Source organism: Scyliorhinus torazame, chromosome 7 (assembly GCF_047496885.1).
Source record: "Scyliorhinus torazame isolate Kashiwa2021f chromosome 7, sScyTor2.1, whole genome shotgun sequence".
Lineage (NCBI taxonomy): Eukaryota > Metazoa > Chordata > Chondrichthyes > Carcharhiniformes > Scyliorhinidae > Scyliorhinus > Scyliorhinus torazame.
In genome coordinates this window covers 33,478,034-33,499,753 of record NC_092713.1, presented here as the reverse complement: position 1 = coordinate 33,499,753, position 21,720 = coordinate 33,478,034, and the positions used below count along the sequence as shown (strand labels likewise).

The 21,720-nt window shown below is 45.2% G+C and overlaps 1 protein-coding gene across 3 annotated transcripts in view; it reads right to left on the bottom strand.

Moving 5' to 3' along the window:
• The window catches only part of fnbp1l (formin binding protein 1-like), a 269,825-nt gene extending 249,223 nt beyond the window's left edge, over positions 1–20,602 (bottom strand). Inside the window, exon 1 of one of the 3 annotated variants that reach the window (XM_072510515.1) lies at positions 20,167–20,602. In XM_072510515.1, coding sequence (XP_072366616.1) covers positions 20,167–20,190 — 24 coding nt within the window. In that variant the 5' untranslated portion in view covers positions 20,191–20,602. The remainder of the gene's footprint in view (positions 1–20,166) is intronic. The other 2 variants (XM_072510516.1, XM_072510519.1) reach the window with 2 other exon arrangements.
• Between the last annotated feature and the right edge of the window lie 1,118 nt (positions 20,603–21,720).

The following is a 21,720-nucleotide window of genomic DNA, read 5'->3' as shown; positions in this document are numbered from 1 at the left end:
ACTGATAGACCAGGTTAGGCTACGCAAAGGATGGGTGGGGCAGGTGTTCCATTCGGGGCTAGATGCGAAAAACAGGGGGGTGGCTATATTAGTGGGGAAGCGGGTAATGTTCGAGGCAAAGACTATAGTGGCGGATAACGGGGGCAGATACGTGATGGTGAGTGGCAAACTACAGGGGGAGACGGTGGTTTTGGTAAACGTATATGCCCCGAACAGGGATAATGCCAATTTTATGAGGCGGATGCTAGGACGCATTCCGGACCTAGAGATGGGAAAGCTGATAATGGGGGGAGATTTTAATACGGTGTTGGGACCAGGGCTGGATAGGTCGAAGTCCAGGACTGGAAGGAGGCCGGCAGCAGCCAAGGTGCTTAAAGATTTTATGGAGCAGATGGGAGGTGTAGACCCGTGGAGATTTAGCAGACCTAGGAATAAGGAGTTCTCGTTTTTCTCCTATGTCCATAAAGTCTACTCGCGAATAGACTTTTTTGTGCTGGGTAGGGCATTGATCCCGAAGGTGAGGGGAACGGAGTATACGGCTATAGCCATTTCGGATCACGCTCCACACTGGGTGGACTTGGAGATAGGGGAGGAAACAGGAGGGCGCCCACCCTGGAGAATGGACATGGGACTAATGGCAGATGAGGGGGGGTGTCTAAGGGTGAGGGGGTGCATTGAAAAGTACTTGGAACTCAATGATAATGGGGAGGTCCAGGTGGGAGTGGTCTGGGAGGCGTTGAAGGCGGTGGTTAGAGGGGAGCTGATATCAATAAGGGCACATAAAGGGAAGCAGGAGAGTAAGGAACGGGAGCGGTTGCTGCAAGAACTTTTGAGGGTGGACAGACAATATGCGGAAGCACCGGAGGAGGGACTGTACAGGGAAAGGCAAAGGCTACATGTAGAATTTGACTTGCTGACTACAGGCACTGCAGAGGCACAATGGAGGAAGGCACAGGGTGTACAGTACGAATATGGGGAGAAGGCAAGCAGGTTGCTGGCACACCAATTGAGGAAAAGGGGAGCAGCGAGGGAAATAGGGGGAGTGAGGGATGAGGAAGGAGAGATGGAGCAGGGAGCTGAGAGAGTGAATGGAGTGTTCAAGACATTTTATAAAAAATTATATGAAGCTCAACCCCCGGATGGGAGGGAGAGAATGATGGGCTTCTTGGATCGGCTGGAATTTCCCAAGGTGGAAGAGCAGGAAAGGGTGGGACTGGGAGCACAGATCGAGGTAGAAGAAGTGGTGAAAGGAATTAGGAGCATGCAGGCGGGAAAGGCCCCGGGACCGGATGGATTCCCAGTCGAATTCTATAGAAAATATGTGGACTTGCTCGCCCCGGTACTGACGAGGACCTTTAATGAGGCAAAGGAAAGGGGACAACTGCCCCCGACTATGTCTGAAGCAACGATATCGCTTCTCTTAAAGAAGGAAAAGGACCCGCTACAATGCAGGTCCTATAGACCTATTTCCCTCTTAAATGTAGATGCCAAGGTCCTGGCCAAGGTAATGGCAATGAGAATAGAGGAATGTGTCCCGGGGGTGGTCCACGAGGACCAAACTGGGTTTGTGAAGGGGAGACAGCTGAACACGAATATACGGAGGTTGTTAGGGGTAATGATGATGGCCCCACCAGAGGGAGAAACGGAGATAGTAGTGGCGATGGATGCCGAGAAAGCATTTGATAGAGTGGAGTGGGATTATTTGTGGGAGGTGTTGAGGAGATTTGGTTTTGGAGAGGGGTATGTTAGATGGGTGCAGCTGTTGTATAGGGCCCCAGTGGCGAGCGTGGTCACGAATGGACGGGGATCTGCATATTTTCGACTCCATAGAGGGACAAGGCAGGGATGCCCTCTGTCCCCATTATTGTTTGCACTGGCGATTGAGCCCCTGGCGATAGCGTTGAGGGGTTCCAAGAAGTGGAGGGGAGTACTTAGGGGAGGAGAAGAGCACTGGGTATCTTTGTATGCGGACGATTTGCTACTATACGTGGCGGACCCGGCGGAGGGGATGCCAGAAATAATGCGGATACTTGGGGAGTTTGGGGATTTTTCAGGGTATAAATTGAACATGGGGAAAAGTGAGTTGTTTGTGGTGCATCCAGGGGAGCAGAGTAGAGAAATAGAGGACCTACCGCTGAGGAAGGTAACAAGGGACTTTCGTTACCTGGGGATCCAGATAGCTAAGAATTGGGGCACATTGCACAGGTTAAATTTAACGCGGTTGGTGGAACAGATGGAGGAGGATTTCAAGAGATGGGATATGGTATCCCTGTCAATGGCAGGGAGGGTGCAGGCGGTTAAGATGGTGGTCCTCCCGAGATTCCTCTTTGTGTTTCGGTGCCTCCCGGTGGTGATCACGAAGGCTTTTTTTAAAAGGATTGAAAAGAGCATCATGGGTTTTGTGTGGGCCGGGAAGACCCCGAGAGTGAGGAAGGGATTCTTACAGCGTAGCAGGGATAGGGGGGGGCTGGCACTACCGAGCCTAAGTGAGTATTATTGGGCCGCTAATATTTCAATGGTGAGTAAGTGGATGGGAGAGGAGGAGGGAGCGGCGTGGAAGAGATTAGAGAGGGCGTCCTGTAGGGGGACTAGCCTACAGGCTATGGTGACAGCCCCATTGCCGTTCTCGCCGAGGAACTACACCACAAGCCCGGTGGTGGTGGCTACACTGAAGATTTGGGGACAGTGGAGACGGCATAGGGGAAAGACTGGAGCCTTGGGGGGGTCCCCGATAAGAAACAACCATAGGTTTGCCCCGGGGGGAATGGATGGGGGATATGGAATGTGGCAAAGAGCAGGAATAACGCAACTGAAAGATCTGTTTGTGGATGGGAAGTTCGCGAGTCTGGGAGCGCTGACCGAGAAATATGGGTTGCCCCAAGGGAATGCATTCAGGTATATGCAACTGAGGGCTTTTGCGAGGCAACAGGTGAGGGAATTCCCGCAGCTCCCGACACAAGAGGTGCAGGACAGAGTGATCTCAAAGACATGGGTGGGGGATGGTAAGGTGTCAGATATATATAGGGAAATGAGGGACGAAGGGGAGACTATGGTAGATGAACTAAAAGGGAAATGGGAAGAAGAGCTGGGGGAGGAGATCGAGGAGGGGCTGTGGGCAGATGCCCTAAGCAGGGTAAACTCGTCGTCCTCGTGTGCCAGGCTAAGCCTGATTCAGTTTAAGGTATTACACAGGGCACATATGACTGGAGCACGGCTCAGTAAATTTTTGGGGGTGGAGGATAGGTGTGCGAGGTGCGCGAGAAGCCCAGCGAATCATACCCATATGTTTTGGTCATGCCCGGCACTACAGAGGTTTTGGATGGGGGTGACAAAGGTGCTTTCAAAAGTAGTAGGAGTCCGGGTCGAACCAAGCTGGGGGTTGGCTATATTTGGGGTTGCACAAGAGCCGGGAGTGCAGGAGGCGAGAGAGGCCGATGTTTTGGCCTTTGCGTCCCTAGTAGCCCGGCGCAGGATATTGCTAATGTGGAAAGAAGCCAAGCCCCCGGGGGTGGAGACCTGGATAAATGACATGGCGGGGTTTATAAAGCTAGAGCGGATTAAGTTCGTCCTAAGGGGGTCGGCTCAAGGGTTCACCAGGCGGTGGCAACCGTTCGTCGAATACCTCGCAGAAAGATAGACGGAATGGGAAAAAGAAGGCAGCAGCAGCAGCCCAGGATCGGGGGGGGGGGGGGGGGTGGGAGGAGAGAGAGGAACCAGAAGGACTCTCAGGGTTGTTAATATATACTGTATAGTATGTATAGGTCGTTGCTACAGATAATTATATATTGGACTGTTAAATTATATTTTTGGAGAGTGTTACTTGTGACAAGGCAGTTGCCAATTAGGGCTAGTTTTCATTTTTGTTATTTATTATTTATTCATTTTTTTTTTTGTTTATAAAATAGGTCATTGTTATTTGTGTTGTTATAATATTGTGTAAAGGATGCACAATGTACTGTGTTGGTTGACCAAAAATTTTCAATAAAATATTTAATTTAAAAAAAAGTGTTATTTGTTTCAGTTCAAACAAATGTACTTTTGGTTGTTTGATAGTACAGAAATGAAATGAAATGAAAATCGCTTGTCACAAGTAAGCTTCAAATGAAGTTACTATGAAAAGCCCCTAGTCGCCACATTCCGGCGCCTTTTCGGGAAGGCTGTTACAGGAATTGAACCATGCTGCTGGCTTGCCTTGGTCTGATTTCAAAGCCAGCGATTTAGCCCTGTGCTAAAAAAAAGTCACAGTGAAGCTTTTCATCTTGTACTCATCAGGACATTCGTAAGAATACCAAATGTAAGGGCAGCACGGTGGCGCAGTGGTTAACATTGCTGCCTCACAGCGCCGAGGTCCCAGGTTCGATCCCGGCTCTGGGTCACTGTCCGTGTAGAGTTTGCACATTCTCCCCGTGTTTGCGTGGGTTTCACCCCCACAACCCAAAGATGTGCAATTAAATTGCCCCTTAATTGGAAAAAAAGAATTGGATACTCAATTTATAGGAAAAAAAAAGAATACCAAATGTAAAGAGAATGACAATTTATACTTCATGAGAAGACTTAAATTTGGGCAATAAGTGAAGCTAGTCGTTTCATGCTGCTACTATGCAGTAGCAACTTGAATGTTGCTCTCTACCAATAGGAGCTGCTGTCAAGCCAAAAAAACACGCAAGTGAGTAATGCGGGATATGAATTTCAGTACCGGTGTATGAATTTCAGTACCGGTGTAATGCTAGGTATGTAAACCATACGTCCAAAGACTAGCGGATCATATCAAACAGCATATCCCTTTGGCTGTTCACAACGTACAGACTCCACACAGTGATCCAAGCAAGAATCAAACCCGGGACCCTGGTGCTGTGAAGCAACAGTGCTAACCACTGTGCTACAGTGCCAATATTGATAATACCAACAGTACCCATAGATAAAAGAGGATCAAGAAATCATATATCTCATGCTCTGCTTTGGATCCAGGAAAAAAGAACACAGATAGCAGCTTTGGGCCAAACCTAGACAATTTATAGTCATTACGTATGCTTCAGGTGATTGCAAATCAAAGAGCACTTAGTCAACAGAAGTTTATATTTGCTATTTTGCACTATGTTTAATTAACCACCAAAACCATTCTGTAGCTTTCCATAAAGGGTGGAATGGGGGAAGTGGTGGTGGAAACCATTGCAGCATCAGGTTATAGCAGCTGTGTTGCAAGACATACAAGGAGGTTAACCAGTTCCGTAGATACATGAGATTTGAAGCTGGAATATTAGAGAATTCAAATTCTTTAAGTGCCTTTGCAATTCAAACTAATACCCCATTAGCTTTACTTATTTGGCATTGATAGCATGGCATTCAGCAGCAAGCAGGTGTAAATGAATAAAGCAGTGCCTGTCAGAGTTTGGAGATAACCCCCAAAGAGTGGGTGTGATCACCATCCACTGCAAAATAAACAAACAGCGGTAGCAAACTGTGCTTCCGATAAAAAGGGATTTGGGTGTACGATGTGCACAATGCACATCTCTTTATAGTAAAGTGATTCCTCATCTGCCCTTGAAAATCAAACGAGGCAACACATTTACTTAATTAGACAGTGCAAACAAATTTCGTTTCACACAAAAGCAATCCTGTGACCTCCCTGCACAAGATTTCAAAAGAGCGTCAAACTAACAACTGTTGTGTGATTTGGACATGCACTGGAAAACTCACCAAGGTCCCTGTTTATAGTGACCTCCTACCCAAGGTCTGGACTGTGACTTACCAAACTCAGTCAATATATGGAAGAGATTTTGATCCTGCCATCCTGTACTAGATTCAATGCCAGCAGAAATCTAGTTCACCACTGTGCAACCAAGTCCCATGCATTGTTTTTTTTTAAATACCAAAAGTCTAAAATGCTAAAGCAAACATAACATGAGCAAAATCCAGAGAGTTTCTGCTCACCTCCAAAATGATTTGAATGCTTTGGGAAGATCAGCAGAAACTTCAAAAACTGCCATTTCCAAAACAATTTGAACTCTGATTCTAATCTTTAAACATCTAAGAGCAGTATGATCAGAAAGTTGGACATCATTTTGTGATGTTCAAATCTTAATATAAAATTTGAAAGTAGCAGAGCCTAAAAAAGTTGCATAAATAACACCTCGTCATGTTCCAAAGTACTTCACGAAGGGGGACTCTTATTACTTAAGCATACATATAGTAATTTGATAAATTGCCATTTAAATATTTTATTGGTTATGGGACACATGCTGGTCAGGATACTAAGTGAACGCCCAGCTCTTTTTTTTTTGAAAGCTGCCATGGGGCCTTTAATGTAATGACAGAAACAGACAGGCAGTGCCTCTGCTTTAATGCCTCTTTCAGAGGACATCACTGATAAAGCAGCAAGAGCTCAGTATTGTCCTGAACTGTCAGCCTAATCTCACAGGTACAAATCCGGCAATTACAGAACTCACAGCCATAAGAGAGACAGGAGTGCTGCCAACTAAGCCAAACTGATACTCGCCAAACAATAAAAGCACTGCAATTGAAAGCCAGTATTTATGCATACCTGTTTTTTTTGTGAAGCCAACATATTTGCACATTGCATCTTCATATTTCCCTCACTCTGCTGAACGCAATGTCTCTTCCTGGAATGAACTTCTATACCTCACCCAAGAGACCATTTCTCATAGACAATACTAATTAAACACCAAGTGCTGGCAGGATATCTGTGTTATAAATCGAAAGCAAAATCCACACGTGCACCTTCCATAAATGGTCATGAGCTAGTGATAAAGAACAGATACCCGTGCTAATTTTTCCCTATGAACAGACCATGGGACTGGAGCCAGTCAGAGTAGTCTTCAGCTGTCCCATTGGAGATCAGCTAATGGAGAAAGCTTGGGGGTTAAGTTAGGGATACACAGATCTTTATGGTTCAGTACCACGCAAAACAATACAAATCACCACTGGCAAATCTAAAAAGATACCATAATGGAGATTAGATACTGAACATAGTTTTTTGTCAAAAAATATTTTTGTTGGACATAAAAGTCACAATTGTACATCTTTTGTAGAAACACCCAAGATTTAGTTATGAACTAGCAACTGGTTTTGTTCTGCATCAAAGGTTGTAGAAGGAACAGGTTTTCTTTATTAGATTTAGCAAGGAAATATAGCGTTGGATTGCAAAGTGCATGGTGAGAAACATGCAACACATAATGGATAGTATTTCACAAAATCATAGAAACCCCACAGTGCAGAAGGAGGCCACTTAGTCCATGAAGTCTGCACCGATCCTCCAAATGAGCACCTACCCAGGCCCAATCACCTGCAACCCCACCTAACCTTTGGTCACTTATGGGTAATTTAGCATGGCTAATCCACTGAACATGCACAGCTTTGAACTGTGGGAGGAAACCCACGCAAGACACAGGGAGAATGTGCAAACTCCACACAGCCACCCAAGATTGGAATCAAACCCAGGTCCTTGGTGCGGTGAGGCAGCATTGCCACTGTCCAATATTTGTATGCATAACTAACACAAGTGTCAATATTAATGCGTCACCAATATTAATTGTTTTCAAAAAATTCTCCGAAATACTTCAAGTTTCCCTCAACTAGTTCGGATGACGGATTCTCAAGATAGCACTTTAATCAGTAATCTGCGAATGTGGCTAGTTGCTCAAAAGGTGCATCAACTTTGTTTCCAAAATTACATGGTTAGGAATTGTATTATTTTGGGTGGCACAGTGGTTAGAACTGCTGCCTCACGGCGCTGAGGATCCAGGTTCAATCCCGGCCCCGGGACACTGTCCACGCGGAGCTTGCACATTCTCCCCATGTCTGCGTGAGTCTCACCCCCACAACCCAAAGATGTGCAGGATAGGTGGATTGGAGACACTAAATTGTCCCTTAATTGGAAAAAAAAAGAATTGATACTTTAAATTGATTTTTAAAAAGGGGGGAAAATTGCATTATTTTTAAATGAAACTGAAAAGAACAGAAAGATGGGATAACATCAGTTTCTTCAAACATAAAAATGTTTTAAAGTGATAAGTCAATAGGGGTAATTCTGCAATAAATCCTTGTAGCCCAATCCAATCTGTGGTCCAAATACATCAAACCCCACTCTACCTGTGGGAGCATTCCCCCACTTGGATTTCAAAATTATTCCTATAATGTCGAAAACTTCAACAGCTAATACTTTTGCATTGCTTACAGCAATTCATATGAAAAAAATGAAATGAAAATCGCTTATTGGTACAAGTAGGCTTCAAATGAAGTTACTGTGAAAAGCCCCTAGTCGCCACATTCCGGCACCTGTTCGGGGAGGCCGGTACGGGAATTGAACCCGTGCTGCTGGCCTGCCTTCAAAGCCAGCGATTTAGCCCTGTGCTAAACAGCCCCTGGAAAATGGAATTTCTTTTAATAATCACTTACTGTCATAAGTAGGCCTCAATGAAGTTAGTGAAAAGCCCCTAGTCGCCACATTCTGGCACCTGTTCGGGGAGGCCGGTATGGGAATTGAACCCGTGCTGCTGGCATTGTTCTGCATTACAAGCCAGCTGTTTAGCCCACTGTGCTAAACCAGCCTATTCAACAAATATTCAACAAAACCTGCAGCCCAATATACAATGGATATTCAATCTATCATCAATATAGCTGACAATACAGGTTCGATGAAAATGTAAGCTGTGAGGAAAACATAGAGATAGAGCATGGTTAAATTAGTGAGCAACAAGTGAGAGATGGAGTATAATGTAGGAAGTGTGAAGTTATTTACTTTTTTAGTAACAATAGAAAAGCGGAATTTTTAAAAAAGTATGAAACTTATAAATGTTGATGTTCAAAGAGATTTGGGCGTGCTCATATATGGAGCACAGTAAATTAACATGCACATACAGCAAGCAGTTAGAAAGGCAAATGGTATGTTGGCCTTTTTTGCAAAAGGATTGGAGGAGAACAAGAACTTACTAAAGTTATATCTGAGACCATACCTGGAGTATATGGAGCACACAGTTTTGGTCTCTATAATCCAAGGAAGGATACACTTGCATGGGAGGCAGCACAGCAAAGTGGAAGGCTCCTATCATAAACAACTGAGTAAACTGGGCTATACTTTCTGGAGTTTAGATGATTGAGAAGTGAACTCACTCAACTAACAAAATTCTGAAGGGGTTTCACAGGGCAGACAGAGATGGTTGTCTCTGGCTGGGGAATCTAGAATAGGGTGGCACAGTCTGGGGATAAGAGGTGGACTATTAAGGACTACAAGGAAAAGGATTGTGATTCTGGAATTTTCTGCCCCAGAAGGTTGTGGCTGTTCTATTGTATTAGGTCTGAAATAGACAACATGCAATTGTGAGATCTTGCTATAGAATCAGCCTATAAAATAACCTCCTCCTGAGGTTTCCAGAATCATACGAACAGATGAATTAGGAGTAGGCCACTCGGACCCGCTCCAACATTCAGTAAGATCAAGACTGACCCAATTGCAGGGCAGCACGGTGGCGCAGTGGGTTAGCCCTGCTGCCTCACGACGCTGAGGTCCCAGGTCCGATCCCGGCTCTGGGTCACTGTCAGTGTGGAGTTTGCACATTCTCCCTGTGTTTGCGTGGGTTTCGCCCCCACAACTCAAAGATATGCAGGGTAGGTGGATTGACCACACTAAATTGCCCCTTAATTTGAAAAAATGAATTGGGTACTCTAAATTTTTAAGAAAAAAAAACTGACCTGATTGCACCTTCAACTGCACATTCCTGGCTATCCCGACAACCTTTCACGCCCTCCAATCCCTTCACAGAATCCATACAGTACAGGAGGTCATTCAGTCCATTGAGTATCCACCAACTCCACCCAAACCTACTCTCCACATTATCCCAATAACCTCTTAACCTAACCTACACATCTTTGGACACGAAGGGGAAATTTAACATGGCCAATCCACCTACCCTGCACATCTTTGAACTGTGGGAAGAAACCGGAGCACCTAGAGGAAACCCACACAGACGCAGGGAGAAAGTGCAAACTCCGCACAGTCACCCAAGGATGGAATTGAAACCAGTTCTCTAGCATTGTGAGCATGATGGCATAGTGCTAACCACTGTGCCGTGCCACCCTTCATTCAAGTCACTTACCAAAAATGTAACAAGTTGAGGCCCCAACATTGACCCCTGCAGCACGCTAATGGATTTATATCCATTTGAAAACATTTGTTTCCAAATGGATATAAATCCTGTCCTTGAAAATTCTCACCAATAATTTACCTACTACCGACGTGAGGCTCACCGACCTATAGTTTCCTGGATTATCATTGCTACCCTTCTTAAACTGCGGTACCACATTTGCTATTCTCCAGTCCTCTGGGATCTCACCTGTAGCTAATGAGGTTACAAAGATGTTAGTTAAGGCCCCAGCAATTTCCTCCCTTGCTTCCCTCAATATTTTGGGGTAAATCCCAACCGACCCAGGAAGGCTATCTACCTAAATGTATTTTAAAACACCCAATACCTCCTCCTTTCTGATGTCATCATGACCCAGGCTGTCCACACACCCTACCCAAGAATCATCTTCCACAAAGTCCTTTTCTTTGGTTAACACTGACGCAAAGTACTAATTTAGTACCTTGCCCATTTCCTCTGGCTCAACACAGATTCCCCCCCCCCCAGTCCTTAAGTGATCCAATCCTTTCCCCGGCCACCCTCTTGCTTTTTACACACGGATAAAAAGCTTTGGGATTCACCTGAATCTTACTTGCCAAGGATTTTTCATGACCGCTCCTAATTTCCCGCTCATGTACCTTCCTACTTTCTTTATACTCCTCAAGGGTTCCTACTGTTCCCACCCTTCGAGACAGCACAAAAGCATCCTTTTCCTTTTTGATGAGGTTCACAATATCCTTTGTTATCCAACGCTCCCTAATCTTCCCATGCTTATCCTTTGTTCTCTCGGGAACGTGACTTTCCTGCATCCTAGTCAACTGTCGCTTGAAAGACTCCCATATGGAGGATATTGATTTATCCTCCAACAGCCGCACCCAATCCGAATTCTTCAATTCCTGTCCAATGTTATCGGAATGTGCCTTTCCCCAGTTTAGCACCTTAACGCGAGGCTTACCTGACCCAACGCGAGGCTTACCCAATCCAAAAGTACCCTAAAACCTACAGAATTGTGGTCACTACTCTCAAAATGTTCCCCTACTGAAACCTCAACCACCTATCTAGGCTCATTCCCCAATATCAGAACAAAGCACAAACAAAGAAAAGTACAGCACAGGAACAGGCCCTTCGGCCCTCCAAGCCTGTCCCGACCATGCTGCCTGTCTAAACTAAAATCTTCTACACTTCCTGGGTCCGTATCCTTCTAGTCCCATCCTATTCTTGTGCTTGTCAAGATGCCCCTTAAATGTCACTATCGCCCCTGCTTCCACCACCTCCTCCGGCAGCGAGTTCCAGGCACCCACTACCCTTAGTGTAAAAAACTTGCCTCGTACATCTCCTCTAAACCTTGCCACTCGCAGCTTAAACCTATGCCCCCTAGTAATTGACCCCAGGTCCAGTACTGCCCCTTCCCTAGTTGGACTATCTACATATTGCATCAAGAAGCCTTCCTGGATACACCTTACAAACTCTGCCCTATCCAAACCCCTCGCACTGAGTCCCAGTCAATATAGAGGAAATTCAAATCCCCTACCACAACAACCCTGTTACTTTTACACCTATCCAAAATTTCTCTACCTATCTGCTCCTCTTATCTCTCGCTGGCAGCGGGGGGCCCTATAATAAACCCCCAACAATGTGATTGCCCCGTTCCTGAGCTCTACCCAGGTTGCCTCATTGTATGAGCCCTCCGAGGTGTCCTCCCGCAGTACGGCTATAATATTCTCCTTAGCCAGTAATGTTAGTCCCCCACCCCTTTACATCCCCCTCTATCTCACCTGAAGCATCTGTATCATGCCATCATAGTTGCCCTTATTTAAGTTTAAAATACTTATATTCGGTCTCGAACCGAATATAATATTCAATCACATTATGTTCACCACTACTTGGGAGTGGCTCCATATTGGGTTTATCAATTAACCGTATCTCATTACACAATACCAGGTCTAGTATACCCTGCCCTCTGGTTGGCTCAGGGCCATGCTGCTCTAAGAAACTATCCCAAATACATTCTATGAACTCCTCATCCAGGGTAACTTAGCCCATCTGATTTTTCCAAGTTTTATCCCCCATGATTATTGCAATAGCTTTCTGGCAAGCACCCATTATCTCTTCTTTTATACTCTGTCCTACCGTGTAGTTACAATTAGGGGGCCTACACACCACTCCCATAAGTATTTTTTCCCTTTAGCATTTCTCATCTCAATCCAAATTGCTTCTACATCCTGGTTTCCTGAACTTGGGTCATCCCTCTCAAATGTGCCAATACTATCGCTAATTAACAAAGCCACCCCTTTCACCTGTTTTTAACTTCCTATCCTCCCTTCCTAAGTGTCACATACCCTTCAATAGTCGGGTCACAATCTATGACATCTATGCCATCCTGTGGGCGACACAGTGGCACAGTGGTTAGTACTGCTGCCTCACGGCGCCGAGGTCCCAGGTTCGATCCCGGCCCTGGGTCACTGTCCATGTGGAGTTTGCACATTCTCCCCGTGGGTCTCACCCCCACGACGCAAAAGATGTGCAGGGTAGGTGGATTATCCATGCTAAATTGCCCCTTAATTGGGGGAGAAAAAAAAAATTGGATACTCTAAATTTTTAAAAAATCTATGTCATCCTGTAGCCATGATGAAAGTCAGATTGTACTTATTAATTTCTATTTGCGCTCAGTTCATCTGCTTTGTTTCGAATGTTATGTGCGTTCAGATAGAGTAATTATTTTATTATTATTGCAGCATCTAGCCTTATCTCCAATGTACTCTATCCCTTCCGTCATGATCTGTTTATTATTTCCCATATTAGTACATTTCTCTCTTGCCTGGTCTCTACTCTTTGGTATAGCACATCTTCCTAAATTTGATCCCTTGCCCCCACCATTCAATTTAAAGCTCTTTCTACTTCCGTAGTTATAAAGATTGCTAGAGCCCCAGCACAGTTCAGGTGTAGACTGTCCCAACGGTAGATCCCATTTTTCCCAGTATTGATGCCAGTGCCCCACAAACCAGAGCCCACTTCTTCCACACCAATCTTGAAGCCACGCATTCATTTCTCCAAACTTGATTTGGCCTGTACCAATTTGTACATGAATCAAGTAATAATCCTGAAATTATTCCCTTTAGAGGTTCTGCTTCTTAATTTGGTGCCTAACTCCTCATGCTAACAATGCAGAACCTCCTTCCTCATCCTGCCTATGTCATTGGTACCTACATGTATCACTGGATCCATGACTGGATCCTCCTCCTTCCACTGGAAGTTTCTCTCCAGCCCTGAGCAAACCTTGACATACAACACAGCCGCCTGGGCTTGCACTCCTTGCTAGAGAAATGAGCTATTGAAGGTCAATCAATAGGGCATGAAGTATTGGCCTTGCCAGTGATGCACACATTCTATGAATGAATAAAAATGTTAAATACAGGAAAGCCAAATTACAAACCATCACTTAGCTAGCTCCACTTTCATGCCCTCATTTTTGTCCTTACGTTTAAAATTCTAGTCTTACACTCTCCCTCAAATTGAATATACATTTCAATCATATTATGATCACTAGCTGATTGACTGGCAAGTTGGCTATGATGGGCCGAGGCAGTGCCACGACATATTTCTTTTGTTTACAAAGAATAGGCCCCAGGTATAAATGTCACTGCCAGCAAATTTAAATGAGCCACGTTAAGAGTTTGACATTAGTGTAGCGTAGCTATTCGCACATAAACAACCAATTTAAGATAGTCAAGTTTGCAACGTGGCTCATTTATATTTATTAGAAATAGCATACATTCATATATGGGGGCTGTTCTCCACAAAAAGGAATATGTTCAAGCTTTGTACCTTGCTCCCTGTTGCTTTTTCAATGGCAACATCTCATCCAGAGTTGTCATCCAATCCTTTTTTCCTGCGAGTATTGCTCTAATCATTTGAGGTTTGGCAATATTTCATGTCTTGATCAATGCAAGACAAAAAGTTTTGACAACATATTTCACTTTTCTGCAATGTTCAAGTTCTGTACTACCAAGCAACTGGGTAAATAAAAAAAAGTTACGATAGTAATCAGCCATCCCTCAACCTCAAGATGACATGTTGACAAAATACTGGCATGGACTTGGGGGGCCAAATTGCTTCTTTCCGTGACGGAAAATTCCATAATTATGTAGGTATGAAAGCCCTGCAAAAAATGCAGAAAGTTAACATTTTCCCTCATTAATGATACGGTTAATGTTCAACTCAAAACCTAATATAGCTTACCCATAACGTGATCAAATCATGACCCATGTATTTGGGAATTCAAGTTTCTCTCCTACATATATTCTCCATTAAGATTCTTGTTCTTAATTTAGTGGCAAGTATTTAGGCTCTTATTTACTATCAAATCTAAATCCAGAAACAAGAATACCTTTTCTGAAAATGAAGTGGAAATTATTTAACAATTCTGCACTATAGGGATTCTATAAATCAGATAAATCTGCTGACACACTAGGATACTGTTATTTTAAAAACTATGCTCACATCTTCCTGCTCTTCTGCATTTACTGTAGACTTCACTTCCAAAAGCCTCATCAACATTCTTGCACTGCAATCAAGCCCTTTTTGCTGTTCAACTCCTGACAGCAAGGAGCAAGTGACTACCGGAATACAGGAGGTCTCACAGCTATGCTAGACCCTTCCTCATCTGATACACACCTGCTGCATCCAAAAAAGATTTTCCATCTGATTGCATAACTAGCAGATTTCAGAATTAGCGGTCTGAATAGGCTATTTTCTGACTGAATTTGTTGAGTGTTGTACCAAATTGTGAACTATGCTCACCTGCTGAGTCATTGCATTAGCTATAATTGTTAGATTTTTTTTATTCATTTGTGAGATTTGGGTGTTGCTGGTGAGACCATCCCTAATTGCCTTAAGATGCTGGTGGTTTCCCAACTTCCTGACTGAATCCAAACTGTGTACCGATGAGTAAGCGCCACTTAATAGCACTATCAGCAACTCTTTGCTGGTGACTGGGAGCAGACTGATGGGCAGTAATTGTCCAGATTGAACTGGTCCTGCTTTTTGTGGACATGTCATAACTGGCCAACTTTGCCCTTGTCAGGTAGGTGCTAGTATTGTAGCTGCTCTGTAACAGACTAATAGATATCAATGATGCAAGCTGATATAAAGAAAATGCAACACTCGCGTTGCAGCATCCGCTGTACAGATTAAATCACATTGTGCTATAAAGTTCAATTAAATCATCACATTAATCTCTCAACTTGAATTTAATTTCCTCCTTAATAAATATTGATTAATGATATATTTTCTATTAGCTAAACTAATCCGAATGAATTAATATTGAAGATGGGAATTGCAGCTAACTTTACTCTGGAATATAAACTAGCACGATAAAATTTGCTCACGCTGGCCCAGAAACATCAGCTCACGCTGGCCCAGAAACATCACATCAGAGCAGTGCCGACATCCCAACCTTGGATGCAGCAGACGAGATCAGGGAGGCATTCTACTCCAGCCTAGACCAATCGCGGCCCCGCATCCCAAAAGGAGACAAGCTGATTCTCCTCGGCGACTCCAATGCTACAGTTGGGAAGGACGCAAACCTTTAGAAGGCATGTTAGGCAGGGAAGGTGTGGGGAAAACAACCGCCAACAGAGTCCTACTCCTGACAAAATGTTTAGAACATAACCTGGTCAATCACAAAACCCCTGTTCCATCAGCGGGGCAAGCAGAAGACCTCATGGCAACATTCCCACTCCCAAGCACTGGCACTTAATAGGCTACATCATCGTCTGGGCAAAGATGTCCACATCACCTGCACTACGACCAGAATCATCAACTGCTGGACTGACCACCGACGGCTCTACCATCTCCATCACCCTGGCCCCAAACTTGCACAGGCAGAAGAAACTCTGCCACAAGAGATCCAATGTCGCTGGACTCAAAAGGCCCGAGATGAAAGAGCTACTCAGCTGGTGCCTCACAGCTAACCTGGCGACAACCAATGAGCCAGAGCCGCAGAAAACCTGCAGCACCTGGTCCACCTTAAAAGCCACAATAGTCAAAACCTGCGAGGCGTTTTGGCTCTCGACCAGGAAACACGAAGACTGCTTCGATGAAAACGAACAGGAGATCCAGGATCTTATTGACTGCAAGGCGTTCCTGAACTGGCAGCTCCACCAAAGCTTGAGTGAGACGGAACAAGCCTACAGGCAACTGAAGGCCGAGGTGCAACAAAGGACCCGCAACATAAAGAACAGATGGTGGGTGGAAAGAGCGCAGGAGATTCAGCAACTCGCCGACAACCACGACGTGCTTGCATGACTTCTTCAGCACAATCAATTGGGGTTTGTCATTGGACTAGTAATCCACAGACCCAGAGTAATGCTCTGGGGACCCGGGTTCCATTAAATAAAGAAATGTGAAGTAAAAGTCTAAAGGTGACCATGAATCCATTATCAATTGTCGTAAAACTCATCTGGTTCACTAATGTACTTTAGGGAAGGCAATGTGTTATCCTTACCTGCTCTGGCCTACATGTGACTCACAGCAATGTGGTTCTTAAATCTCCTCAGGGATGGGCAATAAATGCTGGCCCAGCAAGTGTCGCCCACACCCATGAACGAATAATAAAAAACGTTTTAAAACCATCTACAGTCCATGTACAGAGGGGCTCACCCCACTGAGAGCCAAAAACAGAGAAGATCTCCTCAACCAAGACACAGCCTTCGACACAAGCGTTCTCGGCACCATCCTGTAACACGCTATCCGCCACCATCCCATCACAACCCAGCTTGCCGTGAGGTTGAAAGAAACATCTGACAGCTGGAAAACAACAAGGCCTCTGGCGCAGAAGGAATCCCCACAGAAATACTAAAATGCAGTGGAGATGCACTCGACAAGAATCCACAACCTCACCCCCCTTGTCTGGAAGGAAGTGAGCATGCCGGATGATTAAATGCCTTAGTTGTGACCATCTTCAAGAAAGGAGACTGGTCCGACTGCGGAAATTACAGAGGGATTTCCCTACTCTCCACCATGGAAAGGTCATCATGAGAATACTCAACCGCCTCCTCCTAGTGGCTGAAGAGTTCCTCCCCGAGTTTCAGTACGGCTTCCCCCCATCAAGAGGCTCAATGGATTTGATCTTAAGTGCACGTCAAATCCAGGAAGAGTGCAGGGAGCAGCATCAACTTCGACTATGACCAGTGAGGGACTGTGAAGCATACTCCTCAAATTCAGCTGCCTGCAGAACTTCATCACCATTCTCCGTCTGTTCCACTATGACATGCAAGCCGTGATCCTCACCAATGGAACCACCACAGACCCAATGTGTGTGCAAACTGCGGTTAAACAGGACTGCGTCATTGCACCAATGCTCTTCTCCATCTTCCTTAAAGCAAAACTCCACCCAGTCACCCTGAAGCTCCCCACTGGTGTGGAGCTAACCTATTGGACAAGCGGTGAACTGTTCAACCTCCGACGCCAGGCCAGAACACCACCCCAACCTCTTGTCATCAAGCTGCAGTACGCAGACGACACCTGTGTGCATGCACATTCAGAGGCTGAGCTACAAACCATCGTTGATGCATTCACCAAGGCATAAAAAAGTATGAGCCTCAGACTAAACATCCGGAAAACAAAAGTTGTCTACCAGCCAGCCCACTCCTGCCACACAAAACTGCCCCATTAGCCATCAAGATCCACTGTGAGCCCCTGGACAATGTGGATCATTTCCCATACCTTGAGAAATTCCCTCGGTGCGAGCAGACATTGATGACAAAATCCAACATCGACTCTAGTGCAGTCTTCAAACGCCCAAGAAGCAGTATTCGAAAACCAAAACCTCAAACCCAGCACCAAGCTCATGGTCCCTGCCCTCCTGTATGCATCAGAAACATGGAAAATGTACGGTAGACACCTCAAATCCTTGGAGAGATATCACCAACACTGCCTCCGTAAAATCCTGCAAATCCACTGGCAGGGTAGGTATACCAACGTGAGCGTCCTCTCCCAGGTCAATATTTTTTTAAATAAATTTAGAGTACCCAGTTATTTTTGTTCCAATTAAGGGGCAATTTAGCGTGGCCAATCCACCTTTCCTACACATCTTTGGGTTGTGGGGGTGAAACCCACGCAGACACGGGGACAGTGACCCAGGCCGGGATTCGAACCCGTAGACAGCAGTGCTAACCACTGTGTCACCCTCCCAGACCAATAGTGAGACACTGGTCACGCTCAACCAGCTGCAATAGGTGGGCCACATTGCCTGCATGCCCGACACAAGTCTCCCAAAACAAGTGCTCTACTCCAGGCTCCGCGATGGCAAACGATCATTAGGAGGGCAAAGGAAACGCCACAAGGACACTCTGAAAGCCTCCTGAAATAAACACAACATCCCCATTGACACATGGGAATCGCTTGCCTTAGATAGAAAACACAAGCTAGAGAGAGAAAGTTCACTGGTTGAGCAATTCAGTAAATACTTTATTTTTATCTTCAACATCTACATGGATTGTTTATTTTAATTTATGGGTCTGCTTTCCAGAAGCAACTTAGATCGGTTCAACCATATTTCCTTCAATACTTTACGTTCTCCCTGGTGTGATGCTTTAATATACTGCAATTTGTAAAACAATTGAAATGTTCTCCTTTTTTCAGCTGAAATACATTTCTTAGTTCTCTTAATCATTCCTCTTCCCCATTCTGACCCACAATGCCTCAAAAACGTTTATTTTACCTTAATATGTGGCCCCAACTTAGTTAAAGTTTTGTTCTCCCCCAAAGCATAACCTATCTTGACGATGTGGAAAGGGTTTATTTTAAAATCACGTCAACATCCACTCTACCAGGTAGACGATGAAGATTACACTGCGATTACAAATCAAGAACAAATAGCTCCAGCAATCGTCAGAAAAAGCTAAGACTTGTTCACTTGATGTACTAGAACTTATGCAGGTGGTTAAACGGCTACCACCGTTCCTACATAACTGCCGAGGAAAGATCTACAGTCGCTCGTAACAACCAAACTGAGCATTACGATTGGAAGCTTCACACCAGAATTATGACACTTATATCGGATCGGTTCAGACAGGAAGGAAAACGGCGAGGAATTAAAGTATATGATGTGATTTTAAGTTGCCCTCCCTTTTTGTTTAGACGGACCAAAACAAACAAACACCACACAAGACACGATCGAACAAGTGACCGTTTTGGAAGCAGCAAATCAAATTTAGTTCAAAATGATCTATTTTTGTTTAAAAGAGAACGTGTCGTGCAGCAATAAAGGACACCGAATAAACACTCTGCTAACGTTAACGAAGCCTTCCCTCAACCATGTCCAACACTCCCCTGGGGGAGGAGAAGAAAGAGAGACAGAAATCCCTCGAACGTCTGTCTAGGTCTGGATATTCCTGTCAGTCGGTCTGCAAACACATTAGAAAGAAGAGACACACACACACGCAAATAATCTCAATGTCAGTGCGCCTGCCAGCTCTTTTCTTCCCGGTCTCTCCCAACCCCACACACACACACCTCCACCACCACCACTTAGCCACCGACTGCATTGTTCCAGGAGGGAGGAAAGGGCTCGTCCTCTGCAACAAACACCAACACAATGAAGGGACAGGAGAGACTGCCCCAACCTCAACAAATAATAAACACAACGGGAGAGAGAAAAAAAAATCCTCCCCAACTTTTCTTGGCAGGTGCGGGCGACGCTTTTAGCCGTCGTGTGCGTGGGTGTTTTAAAAAATATATGTCGAGACATAAACGAATGTGGCAGACGGCGAGTTTCCCGAGACACATCCCCCCCCCCCGTCCCTGCCAAACGGCAGCAGTTTGAAAGTCAACAGCAGCGAGGCGGATTGGGCTTGAAGTCGGTCCCCAGCCCCCGGGCGGGCGGGCTGTCAGCCGCCGTTTGCCGTCGATGCGGAGGCGCGGGACTGACTGGAGCCCATCGCCCTGCCAACCGGCCGCACCGAGCCCCCCGCTCGGCCTGGGCAAACCGTCAGCTCAACGACAAATACAAAATCGAGCCTCAACTCACCCAGAGCTCCGTCCCCCAGTGCATGGCTGTCGGTTACTTCTTTATCGTCCACAAAAAAAAATCTTCCCTCTTCTTCAACAAAACAGCTGTCTGGCTGCCGGTTACTTCTTTATCGTCCACAAAAAAAAAAATTCTTCTTCTTCTTCAACAAAAAAGCTGTCTGCCTGCCGAGTGAGAGTGTGGTGTTATTTTTAAAGCCACCTCCTTCCTCCTCGTCCTTCTCTCCAGGCGAACGCTTCATTTACATTCGCGGTGGAAGCCGGGATACTGGAGGATTGGCCTGGGCTGAGATTGGAGGCTGGGGCACTCTCCCAGGATCGATCCCCTTCTTGAGGTCGAGGAGGAGGCATTGACTCACTCATTTTTTTTTTTGGGTGGGTGACCGACATTCATTTACTCTGCACACAATGATTCAGGCGGGCAGGACACAAGGGCGTTTGCTTGCGACACACACGCACATAATATTGCCTTTGCCTGGCTCTGCACAAACACAGAGATGCACCTCTTCCTAGCAGAATAGGTGTTAACACCAGCCTTTGTTCACATTGCAAAGTCGGATGCCAGATACCATGTTGCAAAGTGCACCTCGGCATCATGCAATCCTCTGCAGACATGTCGCCACTTTTCCAGACAGGGTATTTATTGCTTTAGCACAAGTTGGAAAATGTTAAATACGAACGGAAAATGCTGGAAATATTTCGATAGATTTTAAGCCAAGGGAAAAAGGGGGGGGGGGGGGGACAGGATATAAGGGAAGGTCTGTGATGGGGTGAAAGGAGAGATTAAACGGCAAAAGGGTTGATGTTGCAAGACCAAAGGGAGTGAAATGGAACAAATGTAAATAAAGACCAGAAGGGAAAATCTGGCTCCATTTGTATGGTTACATACAGCGGTTATCTCACTCGAAATCAAAGTGAACAGGGCAGGTATGGACAGGACAGTGAGCTGACACAAGTTGAGATGTGTTCATAGCTTCCAAGCTCAGTTGATCATTGTTTTTCACAGGTAACAAGGTAATATCCAATTCTTCGACTTGCCAATCCATTGTAGAACATAGAACATACAATGCAGAAGGAGGCCATTGTGCACCGACCACTTAAGCCCTATCCCCGTAACCCAATAATCCCTCCTAACCTTTTTTTTTGGTCACTAAGGGCAATGTATCATGGCCAATCCATCTAACCAGCACGTCTTTGGACTGTGGGAGGAAACCAGAGCACCCAGAGTAAACCCACGCAGACACGGGGAGAATGTGCAGACTCCGCACAGACAGTGACCCAGCGGGGAATCGAACTTGGGAGCCTGGCGCTGTGAAGCCACAGTGCTATCCACTTGTGCTACCGTGCTGCCCACAATGTAGGTAAACATCGTAGATAACTTGAAAAAAATTTTTTTAAAGCAGAGATTGGTTTTTTTCAATCCTCAAATATCCTAGACAGCAACATCAGTATTTTACAATAAAAGCAAAATACCGTGGATGCTGGAAATCTGAAATACAAACAGAAAATGCTGGATAAACTCAGCAGGTCGGCCAACATATGTGGAGAGAGAAAA